General features: G+C 35.9%; 1 protein-coding gene across 6 annotated transcripts in view; it reads right to left on the reverse strand.

Annotated features, from left to right (window-relative positions):
• The window catches only part of RYR2 (ryanodine receptor 2), a 787,631-nt gene that overhangs the window by 467,066 nt on the left and 295,805 nt on the right, over positions 1-24,760 (reverse strand). For 4 of the 6 annotated variants that reach the window (XM_030812625.1, XM_030812626.1, XM_030812624.1 and 1 more), the window contains exons 4-5: positions 8,198-8,212; positions 2,754-2,828 (exon numbers count right to left, since the gene is read on the reverse strand). In XM_030812625.1, coding sequence (XP_030668485.1) covers positions 2,754-2,828; positions 8,198-8,212 — 90 coding nt within the window. Of the gene's footprint in view, positions 1-2,753; positions 2,829-5,990; positions 7,321-8,197; positions 8,213-17,442; positions 17,711-24,760 lie in introns of those variants that run through there. The other 2 variants (XM_030812628.1, XM_030812629.1) reach the window with 2 other exon arrangements.

Consider the following 24,760-nt stretch of genomic DNA (forward strand, 5'->3'; position numbering starts at 1 on the left):
TAATCAATGTTTAGTTTTTATTAAGAATGAGCATCGAGTTTTATTAAAAACCTTTTCCAGCACTTGCTAACATGATCACAAGTTTTCTTATCTGACCTATTCATGTGATGTAACACATGAAAAGAAATGATATTATTAAATCATCATTAAAATCACGTCCATGTATTTTCTATATTTCTCATCCTATACTTTTGAATTTCATTAAATAGACAATTAAAATCAAGTTATCACATAAATATCCATGATTGAGATTGAAAATTTGTGTGCCCTTGTTGGATAGTGGTATTTTTTATTTTTATTTTTTATTATACTTTAAGTTCTAGGGTACATGTGCACAATGTGCAGGTTTGTTACATACGTATACATGTGCCATGTGCCATGTGGGTGTGCTGCACCCATTAACTCGTCATTTACATTAGGTATATCTCCTAATGCTATCCCTCCCACCTCTCCCCACCCCACGACAGGCCCTGGTGTGTCATGTTCCCCTTCCTGTGTCCAAGTGTTCTCATTGTTCAATTCCCACCTATGAGTGAGAACATGCAGTGTTTGGTTTTTTGTCCTTGTGATAGTTTGCTGAGAATGATGGTTTCCAGTTTCATCCACGTCCCTACAAAGGACATGGACTCATCCTTTTTTATGGCTGCATAGTATTCCATGGTGTATATGTGCCACATTTTCTTAATCCAGTCGGATAGTGGTATTGATACTTAGTCTTCTGCTTTAGAACAATTTACATAATATGGGAATCATCTACTTTTTAAAAGGAATGATCAAGTATATTATTATAGATATTGTATAATATTCTAGATATTGAACTATCATGTAGCCACTAAAATTATGTTGACAATGTAAACAACATGGAAAATGCTTATGTTACAAGAAAAGGAAAAGAAAATCATGCCGGGCATGGTGGCTCATGCCTGCAATCCCAGGACTTTGGGAGGCCAAGGCGAGAGGATCATTTCAGCCCGGGAGCTCAAGACCAGCTTAGGCAAGATGGTGAGACTCCCATCTCTACAAGAAATTTAAAAATTAGCCAGGTGTGGTGGCACACGCCTCTAGTCCTAGCTACTCAGGAGGTTGAAGCAAAAGAAACACTTGAGTCCCGGAGTTCAAGGCTACAGTTAGCCATGATCATACCACTGCACCTCAGCCTGGGTGATGGCAAGACCCTATCTCAAAAAACAAAATGATATAAATTTGGTAATGTAGTAAGATCTCAATTATGTTTTTTTAAAAAAAAAAAACCTTAAGGACAGAAGAGATTAAAACTTTTTTTAAAAGGCTCCAACAGTTTTTTCCTATTAGTGTGATCAGAATTTTTCTTCTGCAACTTCCAAATCATATAGAATATGTACTGCTTTTATAATTTAATAAAGCTCTTACAAGAATGGAATGAGGCCAGGTGCGGTGGCTCACGCCTGTAATCCCAGCACTCCGGGAGGCCGAGGCAGGCGGATCACCAGGTCAGGAGATCGAGACCATCCTGGCTAACACGGTGAAACCCCATCTCTACTAAAAATACAAAAAATTAGCTGGGTGTGGTGGTGGGCACCTGTAGTCCCAGCTACTTGGGAGGCAGAGGCAGGAGAATGGCGTGAACCTGGGAGGTGGAGCTTGCAGTGAGCCGAGATCGCACCACTGCACCCCAGCCTGGGCAACAGAACCAGACTCCATCTCAAAAAAAAAAAAAAAAAAAAGGAATGAGACTTTTGCATATTTTTTACATATTTTATGTACATTGACCCTTGAACAACACAGGTTTGAACTGCACAAGCCCACTTACTAAGATGTTCTTCCCCCTCTACCATTCCTGAGACAGCAAAACCAATTCCTCGTCTTCCTCCTCCTTAGCCTATTTGACACGAAGGCAATGAGAATGAAAATCTTTATGATGATCCATTTCCACTTAATGTATAGAAAATATCTTTGTCTTTTGATTTTCTTAATATTTTCTTTTCTCCAGCTTACTTTATTATAATACGGTATCTAGTACATATACACAATACGTGTTGACTGGTATCGGTAAGGCTTCTGGTCCACGGGGGGATATTAATAGTTATCTTTTGAGGGAGTCAAAAGTTATATGTGATTTTCTACTGTGCAGGAGACTGGCACCCCTAACTCCTGTGTTGTTCAAGGGTCAGCTGTATATGTAATATCTAAGAATACTTTAAAGTATTTATAAAATATATATTTAAAACATTTACATATATACACATATATGTGTGCATATATACGTGAGGCAGAGAATGAGAAAACTGTGCCCAAGGGAAGCCTAGTGAATAACTGAGTGAAAGGAGGAGCAGATATGGAAAAAGAGAAACCTGGTGAAGAAGAAAAAGAAGTTGGTGAGTACAATTAATACTGGAGCTCACAGGTAGATTTTCTTAAATCTGATCTTTCAATAAAGATACCTTATTTCTCTAATAAATGAACTCTTTAAAACAAAATCAGAAAAGAAAATATCTCTTGACTCTTACACCGCTCTCCTCCTAAAACTACTCTATCAAAAGTAAGATACTAAAGATGGTAATCATATAATGATAGAATTAAAGGACCTTAAAAGTCATCTGAGCCGACTCTCATCTTTTACATGAGAAACTAACAAGGGCACAAAGATATTAAAGAACACAAACGTCCAAGCTCATTAATACCATTGCAGAAATGATGCTGCCAGCATCTGCTGACCGTGTACCCCCAAATGGATCAGCACGACCACAGGGAGATGAAATAAAATGCATACTCACCATGCCACTATAGGAATGGCGCAGCAATATGGCATGTCCGTAGAGGAGTGTTCGATGACCACCACCTTGAGCAGTCTTCAGAGAGAAGAGAAAAAAAGGAGAACAAGAGAGAAAAACACAAAACGGTAACTTAACCAAGTCGATAAAATACTCTCTTGCTCTCAAAGGAACGTTAGTAGGAAAGAATGCATTAAGAGCTCTTGCAGACAAGCAAAGTGCTGTTGAAATAATGTATACATTGGAATAAAGTTAATGTAATCTCTATTATGGGGCTAGCATTTTATCTAATTCTTGAAAAATAAACTTGGTATCAGTAAATAATTATCATAATTTATAGTTCTTTATTCATAATGTACTTAATAATAATCTGTTTCCCATTCTATTATGGTTTCCACTGGGTGGGAACCATGGTACCTTGGTCACCATTGTATTCCAGGTGCCTACCTGCATACGGAACATGCAAGAGGCACTAAATAAATGTTGATTCAGGCCAGGCGTGGTGGCTGAAGCCTGTAATCCCAGCACTTTGGGAGGCCGAGGCGGGCGATCACCTGAGGTCAGGAGTTCGAGACCAACCTGGCCAACATGGCAAAACCCCATCTCTAGTAAAAACACAAAAATTAGCCAGGCGTGGTGGCACACGCCTGTAATCCCAGCTACTCAGGAGGCTGAGGCAGGAGAATTACTTGAACCCAGGAGGCGGAGGTTGCAGTGAGCTGAGATTGCGCCATTGCACTCCAGCCTGGGCAACAGAGCAGGACTCCATCTTAAAAAATAAATAAATAAATCAACGTTGATTCAACGAATGAGTCTTCCTAGAACACAAAATTGATCATAATGCCTCCAGGCTTAAAAACTTCTCATTCCTCCCAATTGCATATAGGAAAGAGTCCAATCAATCCCTTTCCATGAAACAGAAGAGTGAGAGTGCTTCTTAAATTGAAGAGCTTGTAAAAACGCAGATTCCTGGCCCTTACCACTGGGATTTTGATTGAGTAGGTCTGGGGTAGACACAGAGAACTTTCATTTCAATAATTTTCCAGGTGATGCTGATGCTGTTGGTCCAGAGACCACTTTGAGAAGCACAGAGAGACATTTGTCTCACTCATCTCTAGCCTCATCTTCAATCACCCTGTGCTCCAAACATCCCCACTTCCCCTTCCCTGGATATGCCACACTGCTTTCATGGTGCCCTATCTCGGAACACAACATTCCCTCTCTCTAGTCTTCTCTGCCTTATAAAGCCTTTTTAATAAGAAAGCCTCCAATAGTTTTTTCCTATTAATGTAATTGAAGGATTTTTCTTCTGTAACTTCCAAACTGTATAGAATAAATATGTATTGATTTTATAATTTAATAAAGTTTTTATAAGAATGGAATGAAACTTTTATATATTTTATGTACATGTGACTCTTGAATGACACAGGTTTGAATTGCACTGGCCCATTTATACTCAGATTTTTTTCCCCCTCTACTTTTTAAAACTCAGATTAAAGACTTCCTCCTCTATGAAGCCTCGTCCAGTTTCCTCAAAGCTAGTCACTCTCCCCATCCTGCTGCAGCCCTCGGTATACACCTGTACATTGGCCTTACACTCTACGCAAGAACCCTCCTCCCCTTGATCAGACTGAAAACTCCTCAAGGACAATGACACTGTCCTGATTATCATTTCACCTCCAGCTACGAGCGTGAGGTCAGGCATGGTAAGTACTCAGTAAACAACTATCAAATGAAAAACTGGATGTGGGGAAGCCCACTTCAGGCTGAGTAAGGAGTATGTATAAAGCAATCATGGAATTTTAGTGTTGGGTTGCACAGAAAAACTTCACAGGAATTATAAAATTAGATCAGGGAAAGACCACGGAAGGTATAAAATATGACGAGAAGTTTGTACTTCTTTTTGCAGGAAAAGGAGGTCTTTAAAAATTTTCAGAGTAAGAGTGATGATACTGACTTGTGCCTTAAGAAGTACAGAAAGATGATTTAATATCCAATATTATTATAACCTTTTTACTAAACAAATATCACATTCTTGTTGTTCCATATAATTTCTTAAAATAACTTTATGTTTTGCTTGAAAAAACTCAGAACTATTCTAAAAACAGATATTAAAAGGTATTAAAATAAGAAAAACTGTTGAAAAAAACACTTTTTTGGGGGGCCAGACGCAGTGGCTCATGCCTGTAATCCCAGCACTTTGGGAGACCAAGACGGGTGGATCATGTGAGGTCAGGAGTTCAAGACCAGCCTGGCCAACACAGTGAAATTAAAATACAAAAAATACAAACTAGCTGGGCGTGGTGGCAGGCGCCTGTAATCCCAGCTACTCTCAGGAGGCTGAGACAGGAGAATGGCTTGAACCCGGGAGGCGGAGGTTGCAGTGAGCCGAGGTCACACCACTGCACTCCAGCCTGGGCAACAGAGCGAGATTCTGCCTCAAAAACAAAAACAAACAAACAAAAAAAAACAAAACAAACAATCACTTTTTTTCACATAACTGAGAAGAAAAGGGGAAAATCTACTTTGAAAAACTATACTCCTTCAGAGAATGAGGCTCTCTTTAGAGAGCACTTATTTTTTCTATAATGCATTTGATTTATTGTGGCTAAGAACAATTTTATTTACTTTGTCTGGTTTGAATTACTTTGATAGAAACTCACCTTTTCATACCAGATTTAAGTTCCAAAACTATAAAATCCACATGAACTTTAATAACACCTGGCAGCCACACGAGTCAAAACAAAATTTTTTAAAAGTGAAGGACAAGGCCTTGAAGTTAACCAGAAAGTGCTCGTTTTACCGTAAAGCTTTGCCTACACGTGTGTGTGTGTGACTAAAGAGGTTTACACACACATTAAAATTACTGGCTCTATATTTTGTTCTTTCTGGTTTGCTTTTTTTGTTTTTTGGCTCCATGTTTTTTAAATATAGTTGGCCCAGAGCAAGGCAAAGTGCCTCATGCTTGTAATTCCAACCACCTGGGAGGCTGAGGCCAGAAGATCACTGGAGCCCAGGAGTTCCAGATTGCAGAGAGCTATGTTCATGCCACTGTACTCCAGCCTGGGTGACAGAGCAAGACCCTGTCTCTTAAAAAACAAAATAAGTAGTGAATCACACACCAGGGTCACTGAAGGATTATAACAACCCATGAGAATCCTGGCCTCAGTTCAAGATAAAGGTGCCTGAAAAGGCCAGTTTAACACTGTCAAGACATCCATTTGACACGGACTGGCTTACTTGGGATGGTGTCTTCATGGAAAGTCTCCTCAGGGAACAGATCAGGCTTAGGACAGTCCTAATGCATCACTGTTTAGCACCAACCAGCAGAAATAGGCTCCCACAACAAGAAAGCATCCATCTGGTTCTAAGAAGTTAATGCCTTTTCCGTATGAAACCCAAAGCAAAGCATGATTGAAAGGTGAAAGCGAGATAAAATTCAGCATGTTTTTCCGTTTAAGTGACTTAAATTACCGTAATTGCATGCATATGCCCTCCCCTTAATCCAATTCTAACCTTTCCAGATCATCCATTCCACGTGTGAAAATAACTATTGGCCTTCTGGCCTCGAAGTTAAAAGAACTGGGGGCCTAATTAAATTATTTTAGGCATACCACCTGCTTTTAACTAATTCTACATCATCTTTCTATTTGCACTGGTTTTTATATGCATTTGTTCTCACAAGAGACCTTCAGATGTCTGTTTCAGGCGACCATTTCATGCACCCTTCCCAAGGGGGAAGTCCATACAGTATTGTACAATTGAATTAAGAATGAGATGATAAAATGAATACAGCAAATGCAGATTTAGCATGAAAAACTAAATTTTCTCAAACCCCAAATGGTAAGTTAGTTATCAGTATTTGCAAAGAGAGGAAATATTCCTATTTTGCTGTTGTTTTACATATTTTTCCAACCCAAACTCTTGTTTCATGATATGTCTAATTTAGGGATTAACATCCTCTCTTCAAAATGTGAGCATAATATTTTCTACTGAAAAATAAGAGCTAGAGTTATTTGAAATTCTGGAAGATGTTTCATGTCCTGGTTGATACATGGCTTCCAAGAAGTACTCTGTTCTGTCATCCCATCCAAAACGCCAAATTCTCACTGGTAGTGAACAGGTCCAGATTAGGATGTCCCACAATGCACCTGGTTCAGTTTTATTAAACATGATGGATTTAACCACAAAATTCAACAGACTGACAAGGACGCGCTTCCCTTTCTTCAAAGCAACCTTTTCCATCTATATCTGGAATTTTGATTTAATATTTCTCACAGTCTCTTTCTTTCAAAATCGTAAACTCTTTTAAGCCTTTGTTAATGGAATATCAATCAATTTTTCTACCTACCCATTGTTTCTTGGCTTTTAAGATTAAAAAAATTAAACCTCATAAATGTTATAGGAGAAATGTAGCGGGCATATGAAAATGAAACAAACATTTTCTATTATATATTCTAAAATAACCATAGTCTGCTCTTCCCGTCTGTCCCTTACATATTCCTTCGATGACATGTCCACATGATTTACTCTTTTTTTATTTGTCTACTTTTTTTTTTTTTGAGACGGAGTCTCGCTCTGTCGCCCAGGCTGGAGTGCAGTGGCGCGATCTCGGCTCACTGCAAGCTCCGCCTCCCGGGTTCACGCCATTCTCCTGCCTCAGCCTCTCCGAGTAGCTGGGACTACAGGCGCCCGCCACCACGCCCGGCTAATTTTTTTGTATTTTTAGTAGAGACGGGGTTTCACCGTGGTCTCGATCTCCTGACCTCGTGATCCGCCCGCCTCGGCCTCCCAAAGTGCTGGGATTACAAGCGTGAGCCACTGCGCCCGGCCTATTTGTCTACTTTTACAATATTTTCACTTTTCCAATTTAGTTTAGAAATGAATAAGGGGCTGGCTGAATTATTTTCACTTCTCCTGGAGTAAGTAGAAGTAGTTTCTTGGTGCCTCCCCTAATTTCCCAGTGGAAGAATTTCCCATTGTATTCATACAAAAGTGCATAAATGCAAAGTCAACATAATCCCCAGAGTGAACATTCTAAATGGAGAGCTATTAAAATTGTTTTAATAAGAGAAATTTTTAATGTTAGCTAATTAAATGTAATATGTGACAATATGACCCAAAAATGTCAAATGTTGTTTGTTGAGTTGTTAAATCTAAACATGTGTTTTATCTAAATTTAAAAGCTCCAAAGTTGAATTTTTAAAAACTTTTTAAAAGCACGTGAAGAAAAGTTACATGGATTGAAAAGTAAAACAAATGTATATAACCATACATAAAACATACAAAGTATCACATATATATAGCTGATATATAGTAATACATATATCTGTTATATATATAATGCAGCTATACTAATATGCAGATATATGCATATATAATCCATATATAGTAATATATCTGCTATATATATCTATATACATAGCATATATATTAAGATGTCTTACCTTCATCATGAATTTCTGTAGGGGCATAAGGAAAAGAGAGGAAACATTAAATAGACATGACCTCAAAGACTTCCTTAAAAATATCTCTTATTTATAAAGACTCCATTATCCTAAATGGAGCTACGTAAACAATAAACATAAAAAAACACATTCACCGTGTTATCGCAACAAAACTTAGTGTCAACTACATGCTAGAGAAAAGCTGTAGCAAGCAAAACTCTTTAAAAATGTTTTGACATTAGTTTCTTCCTTTTTCTGTGAAAACATGCTGCTCTACTTTCAGTGATTCCATTGACAACCTATTTAAGCACCAAAAAAGATATCATCTTAAAAATTGATACTCTGCAAATGCTTTTTAAAAAACCAACTTGCATCTTTTGCATAAAAATGCAGTGATAAAAACAAACAGCAACCCAACTCATTTTAATAAAAACAGTAGATTAAAACAGGTAAGGTAGATCATAAACTAATATGCTGCAATGAGCGGCTCTCATTTCATGCAAAATAACAGTAAGCAATTTCTTAGACACTGAATATTGTGAAAGGTGAATTTCAAAGAGAAATCACAAAAACATTTCTTTTTCTCTTAAAATGACACAGTCTGCTTTCATAAATTATATAATAGCTCTTTTCTTCTTCTACAAAACATAATGTGTACGTACGTGTGTGCATATGCAAATTTACAAATAACTTTTCATTTTTCTGTAGACCTCTAAAGTTTCTTTGACTACTTATTCCTAGGAGAGTTACACAGATGAAAGGGTATGAAAAAGAAAACAATGATGTATTTCCAAACTTAGGGCTGAATTTGTTGTCAGGCTGATGTCTAAGTCCTATGGAGAAAAGATATCATAGAGACACTAGTTGTAAGAAAAACAGCAAGGAAAAGTTTTCCAGTATATATATTTGTAAATATTACAATTTTTCCCTGAAACATATTTACATAGTAATATGTATATTATTAAAGGGAAATTCTATTGAGACTAATTTTTTCATTTTCAATATTATGATTTTAAGGAAAAATTGTAAAGAAGCTTTCATCCTTGGCTTAGAAAATACAGGCTGTTTAGTTACCTTTTTATAACTGATATTAATCATATATAATATCAAGAAACTTACTTTCCATGTTAAACTGACCAATCACATGTGACTCACTAATGGTAGAGATATCACTAAAGAATTAGGCAAGATCATTATTAAGCCTTAATTCAAAGAAACTCAAAAACCTAACATTTTGGTACAGCACATGGTTTGTTAAGAGATACTTTCTTCGTGAGATTTTTTTTTTTTAATTAAGCTAGGTTTGGGAGATTTTTCTTCAGAAAATTTTCTCAGCCTGATTTTGTCAGGTATCTAAGTTGAACTGCTTTTAATCTGTAGTAGGTATTAACAAAAAAAAGAGTGGTCAGCCAAGTGACTGAGGTCTGCTATTCCGCATTGCTAGGTCATGTCTGACTGCAGGAAGAATAAGACACAGAGGAGAGCAATCTGCATACACGATAAAATAGAATGAATACTGAAAAACAGCAAATGCTGAAATATCCTTCTGTCGAATGAGAAAGAAGAGCAGATGTAAGACACAAACATCATTTTCAAAAGATAATCAAGAACATGAAAGATTTGTGGTATTAGCGGCATTATTGACAATAACTTTCTGTACAAATCATTTCTTGTTCAAATTGGTTTAAGTGCTAGATATTACCAAAATTATAGCATCAGGAGACATCCAAAGGGATCGTTTAAGGGAAAAGAAGAAAGCAAAGCACATTAAAACAAAAAAGATGAGTATATTAGTTTAATTCAATGTAAGCACTGCTTCTGTATGATAAAAGCAACAAACAGAAAAAAAAAACAAAAACCCTTTAAAAATTGATATGATGGAAAGTAGAAAAAAGAAACACATAAAGATAAATATTGAAGAAAGCAGCCTCTTTGGGTGTGGAGAATGCAGTTTTTGTGCTTACAATAAGTTTAGCAAATAAATTAACTATTTGATTTATTTCACTTATGAGAAGTTCAACAGACAAGAGCTAAAATTTCATTACACAAAATAGAGTAAGGGATGACTATATGGGCAGTTATAGTACAGGCACACAGCATGGATTCCAACGTGCTTTCTGTCTTAGAATTTTTTGGATGATGATTAATTTGCACAGAAACACAAAGGTGGAAATTTTAGTTCTTTAGACTAAAACTGCAGATGTCAGTAACTCAGTGTCCCAGGTTTAGATTAATCCAGAATTGACACGTCAGATGGAGCTCCAAATACAAGCAAAACCTGGGGGCACATGCTACGTTAACATGGAAGCCAGGAAGAGAAATTGCTGTTGCTACATTTTAACACATAGATGGCCCTGGGTGTCAAATGGATGACAAAAAGAAGCAGAATCATCTTTTGTCTATAAGCATGAGCCACTCAGTGTAGCAGATCTAAAAGACCTAAGGCACTTTCTTAGCAAATGCAAATGATTATGAATAGAAAAACAAATCAAACAGCAATACTTTACTCTGAAAATTGCTAACAAATACTGGATATCAAGAGAATGCATATTTAATCTGTTCTTAGTGCAAAGAAGGAAACAATAATTCAGGTAATGTAGAAAAGCTCCTCTATTATAATGATGCCTTTCAGTTCAACCTTGACTTTTTAAAAGGGGTATTTCAGTTTCATGAGCTAAAAACTGATTTTTAAAAAGTAACGCTTCTAAAAACCTACCTTAGAACTTTTAAAAGAAACTGTTATTGAAATGTCTCCTCAAAAATTATATAGATAAGGATTTAGTGACAAAGCACCAAACATTTGGGGCCTTGCCATTAAAAAGGATTATCAAATGCAACAATTTCAGAATAGCCTCAGAAGTCATTCTAGCATGAAGTTTCCATTAAGGAGGTAAAATACCCTACTCTGCACACAAAATATACATCAAATTTAAGCCTTCTTGCCATCTTTTCCTCTCCACGTATCAAGATGCTAGGATTCTCCATAATTCTCCAACTGGTAACCTCTCCTTTGTGAGGAAATATCAGGTAAACTTCATTATGTTGAGAAAACAAAGTTATTCCACCACCAAAGACCAGGATTTCTAGGTAGCTACAGTTAATTAATGATAGTCCCAACAATTTTTAGGAGAAAAAAAATTAACAATAACAATTCCGAGTTCCAAACATATATCAATATATACTATCTAACAGCATATGAGGTTGAAAAACTTCAACTATTGCTCTTATGATGACAATATCTGTCTGGGTGCAGTGGCTCATGCCTGTAATCCCAGCACTTTGGGAGGCCAGGGCAGGAGAATCTGCTTGAGGCCAGGAGTTCAAGACCAGCTTGGGCACCATAGTGAGACACTGTCTCTACAAAAAATTAAAAAGTTAGCCAGGCACGGTGGCACATGCCTGTAGTGCCAGCTACTCAGGAGGCTGAGGTGGGACTATCACTTGAGCCACACTCCAGCCTGGGTGACAGAGCAAGACCCTGTCTTAAAAAATATCTATATAAATCCTATAGAAATGCTTCACTTTCTAGGATTCCCCTGCTAAAAATGTCCAAGATGCTCTGAAAAGACAGACGTGTTGATTACAGGTACAGAAACCACCTGAAAGAGGCTTGTCTACCAGCCCATGAATGAGCAGTTATACACATAATAATACATTCTATTGAAATGCCCTTGTGTCACTCATATTGATGTCCATCACTGGAGTCTTGTGATGTGAGATGCAGATATGTTTAAAAAGAATTCATTCTATTTTTTGGCAGATTTGTAGCAAGTTCTTTTTCAACCTATCAACAGCTCTGTACAGACAGTAGTTAAATGGAATGTCTTTTCTTTTGAGTATAATAAATTTGACATATATATGTACATACAATTACGTAGTTCTTCTTTAGAAGGGTAAAGAAAAATAAATCATTCCGATAAGCTACTATAAGTTCTCACACTTTATCTCTGTGACATGTTTATAAAGCAAAGAGCTGCATAATTGCCTAAAACATGAAATAGAAGAGGTATCTAGGGCTTTCTTCATTTCCCAGCTTGTCTCGATAGAGAATTTCTCTAAATCAAAAGCAACACATTGATTTCTACAGAGGGCAAATGGATAATGATGTCCTGAAGACATATAAAGCCTGCTCTCTATTCAGATCATCACTTACACATAAAAAAATGCCCATATCAGAATACAGAAGACTCCATATATTTTTAAAAACCATTTCAAACATGAATGAACCTTGATAGCTTGAAAGCATTTCACAGGTTCTCACATAATAGCAGTCGTGTGTTAAAATGCATTTTTAAACAACTCTCCAGTTAGAAACATTTGAAATGATTATGGATTTTAACAATTACAACAGCATCATCATATTTTTTAAGAGAAACTACATGTGTAAGACATCACTCAGCCTATAGACAATGCTTCATAGACAACAATCTCACAGTCTGTTCCATCCTTTTGCTGTCTTCACCCCACTCATGAGCTGGTTCCTAGGCCTCCACATTGGAAACCAATGGTATAGGTTAGAGAAGGGCTAGGAGTGGAGTAGATGGAAATGACCATTAGTTACTTTCTTGTCCAGTACTCAGGAGTTTTATTCTCTTTTAAAGTGTAAAGAGCAGTGTTTGATAACTCAGTGGGCTTATGATTAAACAGATGCACAGCTGCTCAAAGAGACAGTGATGAGGGAGAGAAGGAAGGAGATGAAGGCAGGAAGGGAATTAGGGAAAAGGGGATGGAGAGGGGAGGGAGAAAAGGAGAAAGAAAGAGAAAGTGATTGATGGACCTTTGATGAAACTATCCAGAATAATATTATCAGAAGCTTTAGACGGAAGCCATTTTAATTTCCATATATATTTAAGTTTTGTAAGGCTCCCAAAGGTCTTAATCTGGTGATGGTAAACGCACCCTAGACAAGCAAGTATAACAGAAGTTAAAACAGGTCATCTGTCCCAAAACAAAACAATGACCAATCTCCAAAGGGGATTTACAAGAAGGTCCCTGACTTACAATGGTTCTATTTATGATTTTTCAACTGTACGACAATGTGAAAATGACTTGCATTCAGCAGGAACTGTACTTTGATGACCCATACAATCATTGTATTTTTTACTTTCAGTATAGTATTCAATACATTACATGAGATATTCAACACTTTAGTATAAAATAGGCTTTGTGTTAGATGATGTTGCCCCACTGTAAGCTAATGTAAGTGTTCTGAGCCCGTTTAAGGGAGGCTAAGCTAAGCTATAATGTTCTGTAGGTTAGGTGTGTTACATGCATTCTTGACTTATGATATTTTCAACTTCTGAAGGGCTTTTCAGGATATAACCCCACCCTAACTGGAGGAGCACCTGTACTATCATGTCCCAAAACATATTGTTATGCCACCTAAGCAGGGATGCCAAAGAGAGTGGCTGCAAATCCACTGGCTGCCCTTAGATGACTGCCCACCTCCAGTGTATTATTAGAGGCCAGGCAGCAAAGAAACAGTTTCTTGGAGAGAAGTGCAGGTGGGCCTGGAATCCTGCCTGCCTCCCAAGCTTGCCCTCACTTCAAGCCTAGCAAGGGTGGCTTCAGGGATACCCGATGTCCCTGGGAGCTGGGACACCGTAGACTGGTGTCTGACTATGCCTGGAGATTGAGAGGCAAAAGGCTGGGTATAGCCCTATAGGGCTGCAATTGGGAAGTGACCACACTGCCAACAAGCAAATGGGGGCCATACTGGACAAATCCAGCTTGGGATTGTCTCAGAGGCCACCAAGAACTCCCAGGAAGAGGAAGGAATTGCCACTGACCAGCTAGTGGAGACGCATTTGTCTGCAGCAACAGAAGCTCAGGTCAGAGCTTCCATTTTCTGGGGATGGAAGCTCCCCGAAAGACCAGTGCCAAGCACCCACAGAGAAAGTCAGCATTAAAAACCTGACAAGCCCAGTGCATGGCACTATGATCAAAGCAGACCTTTCCTGCCAAGCTTCCTCTTCTATCTCCTTCCCACAGCACCTGAGAGTGGCAGACTCTCCGGGTACCAAGTAGGGTGTGAGGAACCCGGCGGGGCAAGCAAGAAACAGCTTCCCAGATATCCCTCCCTCCAGCTCTATCCCAGACAAGTTAACTTGAATTAGCTTCAAGTTCGCCTATTATACAGGTTTGGGCATTTTAATTACGGAAATGAGATCTGTATGACTTGAAATGTCTGTGGGGTATTTCACTCTTGGAATATGAGAAAGGTCATGGGACCAGTTCTCATTTAACTCAAGGGGCAGAGAAGTACCAGCCCCACAGAGGAGTCTCAATAGTCCTGGGTTAGGTGGGTAGAGGGTTAAATTATTTTCTGTTGGCCTTCAAGGTATACCTGTAACAGTAGAATTTCAAACTTTTTTTTAAAATTATAATAGAAATGTTTATTTTATATGTTGTGATCATATAAAACTTGGAAAATAAAAATGGAAACAAAGTCCAATGACAATTTGTAGTTTTTTAAGGTGCTTCTACATGCATTATCTTTTTGATAAACACATTTTTGGTTTTTAACCCGCTTTCTTTTGATGCTGAGTGCATTGAAAATTTACAGTATTCAAAAAAGTGATAAATGTTTGAGGTGATGGATATCTTAATTACCCTGGTTTGATGATTATATAGTGTATCCATGAACCAAAATATTACCCATACCCCATAAATATATAAAAGTATTTTATATCAATTTTAAAAATGAACAGTATTCAATCCTAATTCCTCCTATCCGTCATCTTCAAAAGAAACAAACAAATAAAAAGACTGAGTTATCCTGGGAATGGCACCTAAATGGTGATGGTCTTAGCCAATGCATTCAGCTAAGGGAATTCAAGGTTGGCTATCCTTTTTCCCTTGCCTGAAATCTACCATGGGAGAAGGGTGGCTATCTTAGTCCATTTTAAGTTACTATAAAGGAATACCTGAGGCTGGGTAATTTATAAAGAAAATAGGTGTATTTGGCTCATGGATATGCAGGCTGCCCAAGAAACATGGCACCAGCATCTACCTAGCTCCTGGTGAGGGCTTTTGTGCAGTGTCAAAACATAGAAGAGAAGGTCAAAGAAGACGTGAACACAGGCAAAGAGCGTCCAAACTCGAGAGGTGTCCTGGCTTTACAAAAACCCACTCTTACAAAAACAAATCAATTCCCTTGAGAACCAATTCAGTCTTGCAAGAGTAATAACTAGAATTTCAAACTTCTAATGGCCAAAGCATAAGATATGAGCTGGATAGGTCGTCAAAGAAAAAAAGAGCTCCAGTCTAAAATTTGCTGCCACATTTACACATAATGATCATCAGCGTTCTAAAACCCAGCAGAATCTTTTCATTATATGACTTGTAAATGAACATATATTTTGGCATCAATATGTTTTCCCATTGACATAATAGTAATATTTAAGAAAAAAAGGAGTAAAGCAGGTTCTAGTCCTATAGACAAAGAGATTATGGCCAGTAAAGAGGCTACATAAGATTATAAAGTCAGTCACTGGCAAACTAAGCCTCAAGGGTTTTAGCTCAGAAAATATCTGAGATATTTCCTCAGAACTGGAAGGCAATCTCTACTGCAATGATTTACAAATAAACCTAATACAAATAAAAATAAGTAAATTCTTATAGGAATAAGAAAGAAAAAAAATAACACAGGCAGATCAAAAGTAACCAAATCCGCAGAGGAACAGAGGGGAAGACTTTTAGACAATGGTGAAAAGCTGATTTTATTTACTGTCAAATGTTATTTACAAAGCAAGTAAAAGCAGCTTGAGTAGTTGGTCAATATCAATCCAGATATGGCACAGAACTAGTGTAATGGAAGTGAAGGGATGCAAGGATGGCAAAAGACAGAGGCCTATGTTGTAGGATGCTGATATTAGGGAAGTGCAGGACAAAGACGTGTCATACGTGTTCTGAGAAGGAAGCAGGGTTCCCTTACCAAGACAAGAAAAATGTGAATCTCGGATCAGCATTTTAACTATAGCCAAAGAGGAAGGTAGGAAATTTCAAAAACAAATAGTTGATCAAAAGTAGTAGTAGTTCGGTTATAAAGAGAGAAATGAAGACTTTAAATTATTCTCAGCAATGTAACATAGAAGTCGTAGTTTTCAAAGGTCATTAGAAATGGTAAATTAAAAAACAAGTTTCCTTGTCTTTAAAGGGCTAAAAAAAAAAAAACTAAAAAAAAAAAAGACAAGTGAACGTGAAATTGTTGGAAAACACTACTGAAAGGGCACTGAAAAGATGGCAGAATTCTCAAAATATTGCATCAAGAAAGATGGATCCTAAAACCAGAAAAATAATGAAGATAAAATACAGCCATCGGTTAAGTCAATCTTAAAGGATTCTTCATATAAGTCACAGAGCAAATAAAAAAACATTTCAACAATGAAAAGCCTCACTGTTTTATACTCTTGGGAAAAAGTGGAATAGGAATATCAGTCTTGAGGAGACTTTAATTTCCATTCAGAATCCTGGTGTGTTTAAGTATTGGAAGGTACCTTGGTGTATTTCCTCTCTCCTTTATTTTTTCCTAACAGATAAGGAAACTGAGACCAAAAGAAGCAACATAGCTTTTTGCACAACTTGTGACAATGTGGGCTCTAAGAATTAGCCTCCAGAATCCTGTAACTGCCTTTTTCTACATGGTCATTCACCTTCACTGCTTAAGATTATACAGGGCCGGGCACAGTGGCTCCTGTGTGTAATCCCAGCACTTTGGGAGGCTAAGGCAGAAGAATCACTTGAGTCCAGGAGTTTAAGACCAGCCTGGGCAACATAGTGAGACTTCATCTATACCAAAAAAAAAAAAAGGTTCTATGACTTTCTATGACTATATATATAATTGTCTTCTTCTACAGTACATGCAAAAATATAAGGACTAAGCAGTGGAATTTTGAGATTAAACAGTCAAGGTTTTTTTTCATTTTTTGCAAAAGACATACGGTATGAATAATAATTACCTTTCTGTTGGCCAGAAGCACATAATAATTACAAAATAAATTATATAAAAACTATGTGGTTCTAGGGATGGAAAGTACTTTAATATGCCCCATTTCAGATGAAGCAAAACCAGAAACACAAGGTTCTCATTAGAGACCTGTAAACCATGTGTTCATTACAACAAAGCAGTTAGTTTGAACACTAATAGTACAAGCCACACTAGGAAGCAAAATAAAACATTAGAGGCAATAGCAAGCATGCACTTTTAGATCACAATTTCTTTGCAAATACATGAAAACACATACCCATTTTTCCACATCAACTTGCTGTGGAAAGAAAAAGCCAAAATAAATAACAAACAAACAAATACCTAGCAATGTTTCAATTACTGTCATCTAAATGAATTGATATCATTTGGTCCTTGCACCACAATCTATTTCCAATTCTAAAGCATAAAAAATCGTATTCAAGTTTTTCATTAACAACATTTAATCTCACCAAACAAAAACAATTCAGTTAATTTAGCAATCAGAACTCTAAAAGACATTAGGCTGGAAATGCACCAGGTACATACAATGATGAAAATCCAATTTATTTAAAAGCAAACATGAACATTTCTCTAATTCTCAAATGTAATAGGCCTTCTGATTTAAGAACTACTACTCTCCTCTAATTATAAAAACTGATTTAATTAAAAAGATCAATTTAGAGACATAGTGTCTAACTACAATTTCTCTCGTGACACTTAAAGTAAAATTTCTCTTACTCTAATCTTTATAGCATTTCATATAATTTCACAATATAAAGGCACGCCTTAACAAATAGTTCTGAAGTTATGTGGGAATCAAATTATTTTTTAAAGTTGTATTTATAAATGAATGTTAGTCTCTTAATTATTATGTGGCTCTTTAAAACGTTAAGTGACTATAATCACACCCACACTGTAAATAGAACAAACAAAAAAGCCATATGTCAACAAAGACTGTCTCTACGACGCCCTAGGATTCCTTGCAAATAAATCAGAATAAAAAATTTCAACATCGACAGACATACTCAATCTCAAAGGTAAGTTTCCTAACTCACCTCCCATCTACAGAATATATAATTTGTGTCCTGTGGGAATTGTGGCTTGCCTCACACCCTTCATGTATGAAAGTTTATTTGTAATTTTTTTTCCTTAGAAAACTCATTAATTAGGTAAGAAGCTAATGCTACTTAGGCAGAAATCCTGGGCTATTAGCCAGGAATCTCCAATGCCTTGGCAGGCAAGCTTTTGGGAAGCAATGTGCATAAAAAGCAACATACAGAGTGATTGTTTCAAAAATGTTATAAAGTGATATTTAAAATATCAACCTAAATAAACAGGTAGAATTTTATGAAGCCCTAATGAAATTCAATAGGTTACTTGTAACAGAGCATTTTGCCTTCTTTTGTAATTTACTTAGTCTTCAGAAAAATCTGTTCTAAACTTACTTCCTCCTTTGCATTTTATAAACACACTGTTGTTATTTAAGAAAAACACTTGACTGAACAGAAAGGCCTGATTTTCACTATACATTTTTCAAGATATTTTGTTGTTACATAAAGCTGAAGATCTCCTTTTAAACATTAACTTATTGGAGTGATTAATCCATTTCTTTAGATCCCGGGGCAAACGGAAGCAAAAGAGGCACGTCCAGCACAGTGCAATTGTACACTTTTCTACCTCTAAAAGGGCAATTTTTTATATTTATTCTCTTCCCCAAAAAAATCTAATTAAATGACTTCCTTTTAATATTTATCAGGAAAATAGAATATGCCATATTTTTAGTGCTATTTTAGTGCATATTTAGTGCATATTTTTAGTGCTATCAACGATTATGAAAGACATTGTATTTTGCCATCATCAGGCTCACTTCTGCATGTCAGACATTCACACATGCATACACACACACACACACACACACACACACACACACTCCCATCAGTGCAAAGATAAAGTTATGGGATTTTTCCAGAAGAAAGAATTTATAATCAAGAGTCATAGTTACTAATGATAGTAACAGGAGCTCTTTAATGTTCTATATTACAAAAGACACAGTTCTTCAAGGAGCAAGAATTAGGAGCAATAATGTAACAAACAGAATATCCAAAATACCCAAAGAAAAGCTTAGCAGCAGCATTGCTGGGAGTGAATTATCAGCTAGACACACAAGACAAGACAAATGGTCCACAGGGTTAAAAGACTGACTAACATACGATAAAGTTGTAATTATGCATAAGCAATGCAGAACGATTTCATGACACGTCTCTTGTTCTTGTTAACAAGAATCATTTAAATTCCTGCAAACAGTGAAAAGGAGAATGATTCAAATGGAGCTAATCAAGACAAGGAAATATAAAATTCACAGTAAACTTAACCAATTTTAGAATTTACGCAATTACGAACCCATAAAACATATAAGACAAAGGAACATTTTTTCCAATAACTTATCCAAGTATGTGGAATTTTAAAAATATATGTGGATTTTATTAAAGAAAATGACTATTTTAATATCTGCAGGAAATTACATTAAATATCACATTAACACTAACAAAAAGAGCAATTTCATTTCAAAATTTCAAAATAAAAACAAAATTTCCCTTAAAAGAAACAATAGTTATTTAAACACCAACTTGATTTAGCAGAGAGGACATAAGCATCTAATACAAAAGTAATTATTTTTAAATTATATCACTATATGAAAGGCAGATAATTCAAATGACGTCTCTATTTTTGCATTCTTTTTTCTTTTCTTTTCTTTTTTTTTTTTTTTCTTGAGACAGAGTCTCACTCTGTCACCCAGGCTGGAATGCAGTGGTGCAATCTCGGCTTGCTGCAACCTCTGCCTCCTGGGTTCAATCGATTCTCCTGTCTCAGTTTTCCTGTGTAGCTGGGATTACAGGTGCCCGCCACCACACCCGGCTAATTTTTGTATTTTTAGTAGAGATGGGGTTTCACCATGTTGGCCAGGCTGATCTCAAACTCCTGACCTCAAGTGATCCACCCATCTCGGGCATTCATATTTTAATTACAAATTTAGGGCACATAAACATGAGCTATTCCATAAATTTTTTTAAAAAAATGTTTGGTTGCTTCTTTCTAATTGATTAACTTTATTTTACTGTTTAAGATGGATAATTCTGTTAAGTTAAAGCAGTTACCATGTGGCAGGCTTTGAGCCATACATTTTATATGTAATCTTATCATCTGCATTTTACGTACTAGAAAACAAATGACATATAAAGGTATTACGCACAAATCTTCCACAACAAAATGAAATGACACAAAGCTACTAAAGCTACTAAATTTTCTAGAAAGTTCATTATTTTGCCTTTCCCCTGAAAGTTGCAACATACCTGGTACTGATTTTTTATGTAAGATGGTAGGCAGGGAGTTAAGAGTTGTCTCCTCACCCACCCTCATAGTATACCTATCCAAATGACCATTTACTAAAAAATAAATCTTTTCCCCATTAGCACTGCATTGTCACTTACTAATGTGTCAAGACACAAATGTGCAGATCTACTTATGAACTCTATCCTGCTCTATTTTTCTGTCTCTGTCCTAATACCCAACGGTCTTATTGTAACATTAAAATAATTCTTGATATCCAGGAGTGAAAGACTCTAACCCTGTTCTTTTCTTCAAAGTTGTATTTGATAATCTTGCTCTTCTTCACTCAGAACTGGCTTTTTCAACTGTCATGCATACAAAAAGAAAACCTGCTGGGATTTTGATTGAGATTGCATTGACCTACCCGATCAATTGGAAGAGAACTGTCATCTTTGTAATACTGAGCCTCCCAATATATGAACATGGCATATTTATCCTTTTTTTAAGATCATCTTTATTTTTCTCAAAATGTTCTTCAATTTTCTGTGTAAAGGTTTGCACATCTTTTATTAGAGTTATTCCTAGGTATATGTTGTTTTATTATACTAACATAAGTGAAATCACTTATTTTTATTTTGTAATTGCTTTTTACAAGAATATAAAAATATAACTGATTTATAGTGAGCTGTGACTTTGCTAAGCTCATTTTTTAATTCGAAAAGTACCCACTTTTCCCAACTTCATTCAACATTGCCTTGGAAGAATTCAAGATTTCACCAGTTTTGCGTTTGATAGATAATTTCTATCAGTTTAAGTAAATTTTCTTACATGCCAACTTACTAATATTACAATGAATAGGTGCTTAATATTGAAAAATGTTTTTATAGTATCTGTTAAAATAAATATATTTTTCTTGTTTTCTCTTAGTAAGGTAAATAACAGTAATTGGTTTTGAATCCCAACTTGGTTGTAATAGGCTATTGAGTTGATATGTCAGTGGGATGGATTTCCTAATATTTTAATATTTTGTGGAGGATTTCTACACCTACGGTCCCTGATGAATATCAGTCTATACTTTTTTTTTTTTTTCACAGTCTTTGTCATAGTTTAGGATCAGGATTATGTTGGCCTCATAAAATCAGTTGGGAAGTATTATGAAAGAGTTTAAGATTGGTATTACTGTTTCCTTATGTGTTTGGTGGAATTAACCAGTGAGGCCATCTGGGCCTGGACTTCTTCGTGAGAAGGCTTTAATTATAAATTCATTTCACTTAATAAATATAAGACAGTTGATATTTCCCACTTCTAGTGTTAGGGTTGGTAAACTGTATTTCGCTAACACTATATTGTTTCTAGAATGTTTTAATTTCTTTGGAATAAACCTAGTCACAGTATTCTCTTACCATCTTTTCATGGTTTGGAGGTTCTGCAGTGATTTCCTGTTTTCATTTCTAATATTGTTAATTTCATATTCTCTCTTTTTCATATTCAGTCTTTCCAAGGGCTCATCAATTTTATTAGTCATTTCAAAAAATCCAGCTATTGGCTTGGATGATTTATGTTTCTTTCTACTTCATAAATTCTGCTCTTTATTATTTCTTCTTTCTACATTTTTCAGGTTTAATATTTTCTTTTTGTCTTCTTGAGATACTTAGATAACTGATTATTCAGTTCTTCTTATGTATTTAGGGCCGAAAAATTTCCTCTAATCAGTTTTAACTGTATCCACAGTTTTGGATATGTCTCATGTTTTCCACTATTATCCAATTTAAAATATCTTATAATTTGCCATTGTGATTAACTTGTTGATTCATAGGCTTATGGATTTGCAATTCCTTTTGTTACTTATTTATTACTTAATTAAATGATGAGAAAGGAATACACTCTTATTTCAAACCTTTGAAATTTGCTTATACTTCCTCCATAATCAATTTTGGTAAATGCTCCATCTGCACTTGAAACAAATGTGTACTTTCTCAGCATATGGTGCTGTGTTCTATAAATGTCAATACGTATGTTAATTAATCATGCTGTTCAGATTTCTATATCCTCATTCATTTAGTTGCCTGATTATTGTAATACTGTGAGAAGCATGGTCTTATACATTGATTGTTGATTGATTTCTCCTGATAATTTTGTCAATTTTTGTTTTTATAAGTTTGAAAGCTGTATCATTAAATTCATGTAATTTCAGAATTATTTTATTTTTCTTATAAACTGACTTTTTTATCATAGGGAAATGTCCATCTTGATTTCTCGCAATACTTTCTGCCGTAAATCCTTTCTCAGATGTCAGATTTTTTTTTTTGAGACAGAATCTTACTTTCGTCACCCAGGCTGGAGTGCAGCAGTGTGATCTCAGCTCACTGCAACCTCTGCCTCCTGGATTGAAGCTATTCTCCTGTCTCAGCCTCCCAAGTAGTTGGGATTGCAGGCACACGCCACCACGCCTGGCTAATTCTTTGTATTTTTAGTAGAGACGGAGTTTCTCCACGTTGGCCAGGCTAGTCTTGAACTCCCTCAAGGGATCCACTTGCCTCCCAAAGTGCTGGGATTACAGGCATGAGCCACTGCGCCCAGCCCTTTCTCAGATATTAATATAGTTATACCAGCTTTCCTTAGATTCAACTTTACCATGTATACAACTTTACCATCCTATAGCTTTTACTCTTTCTGTAAGACAGTCTTAAAGTATATCTCTGGTAAGCAGCATACAATTGCAGTTAATAAAATCTGAGAATCCGTGAATTTTGATTGAAGTATTTAGTCAATTTACATTTAGTTTTATTCTTAAAATATGAGTTTATACTTATTATATAGTTATAGTTATCATATTATCATATTGTTTATATTATATTGGTCTCGTGTTCTCTTTACATAGCTTTATGGAAATATAATTTACATATCATAAAGTTCATTTATTTAAAGTACACAATTTCAATGCTTTTTGGTATAGTTACACAGCTGTGAACCATCACCATAATCTAATTTAAGAACAGATTCAGCCCGTATGTTATTTCTTTTCCCTCCTTTCTTCCTTCCTTTACATTAATCAAATATCTTCATATTGCATTTTTCCCTCTTGAGAGTTGTTGGTTATTCTTTCTTTTTCTTTTGGTTAGTACCTTAGAAGTTGCATGTGCATCCGTGACATTTAATAGCCTTCCATTGTGATTAACTCTTTCATTATAAGTATAAATTAGTAACTTCACCTTGTTCCAGAAAAAGGATCTTTGAACATGGTTGACAATTTTATACTCTCCCACCTTTTGAGTTATTATTGTTGTGCACTTTAATTGCACATATATTTTAAACCCCACAAGGCATTAATACGATTACTTTGTATAGTTAGCATTAATTTACATTTGGCCATATATTTACTTAGTCTTCTTTCCCTCCTGCATTTACTTTTTTCAATCTGGTATCATTTCCTTTCTGCCTGAAGAACCGCATCTCCTATATCTAAATTATCTCAATTTTTATGTGTCTGGAAATGTCTTCACTTCACTCTCGCTTTTGAAGTAATTTTTATCTGGCTATAATACAGAGTTAGTGATTATTTTTCCTCACAACATTAAAGATGTCATGCCTTTGTCTTCTGATTCAGATTTTTCTATTGTATCATCAGATATCAGTCTTATTATGGCTTTTAAATTTTGTTCCCTCCTCCAGCTACTTTTAAGATTTTTTATTTTTCTAGTTTTCAGCATTTTTACTACATGTGTTTTTATAAGTATTATAAAGTGTGGTTTTATAAGTATTAATACCAGTGTGGTTTTATAAGTGTTAATCTTTCTTAGGATTGACAGTAATCTTGAATCTCACTATTGTAGCTCCAAATCCATCACAGTTTGGGAATCCAGTTACTCGCATGTTAGATTTTATTACTAGGGTTAATGCATCTTTTGTGATTTTTTCCCTTTAATGTTCTTCTCTCCACATAGGCCAGTCTGGATATTTTCAACTAATCTGTTTTTCAGTTCATGAATCCTTTCTTCAACTATGTCCCAGCTGCTGTTAAACTAATCTTCTGAGTTCTTACTTTACTTACTGTGGTTTTCAGTATTCGAATTTCCATTTGATTTTTTTCATTATAGATTCCACAATTGTTTTAAGGTCTGTGACTGATAATTCCAATATCTGGATCACTGATCCTGGATCACTGATCACAGATTCACAGGACCTCAAACTGAGGCATCTACCTAAATGTTCACAGGAGCAGACCGGGTACTTTTAAAATGAAAAATACAAAGCACTAAATTAGAACA

This window comes from Nomascus leucogenys, chromosome 5, assembly GCF_006542625.1.
Source record: "Nomascus leucogenys isolate Asia chromosome 5, Asia_NLE_v1, whole genome shotgun sequence".
Classification (NCBI taxonomy): domain Eukaryota; kingdom Metazoa; phylum Chordata; class Mammalia; order Primates; family Hylobatidae; genus Nomascus; species Nomascus leucogenys.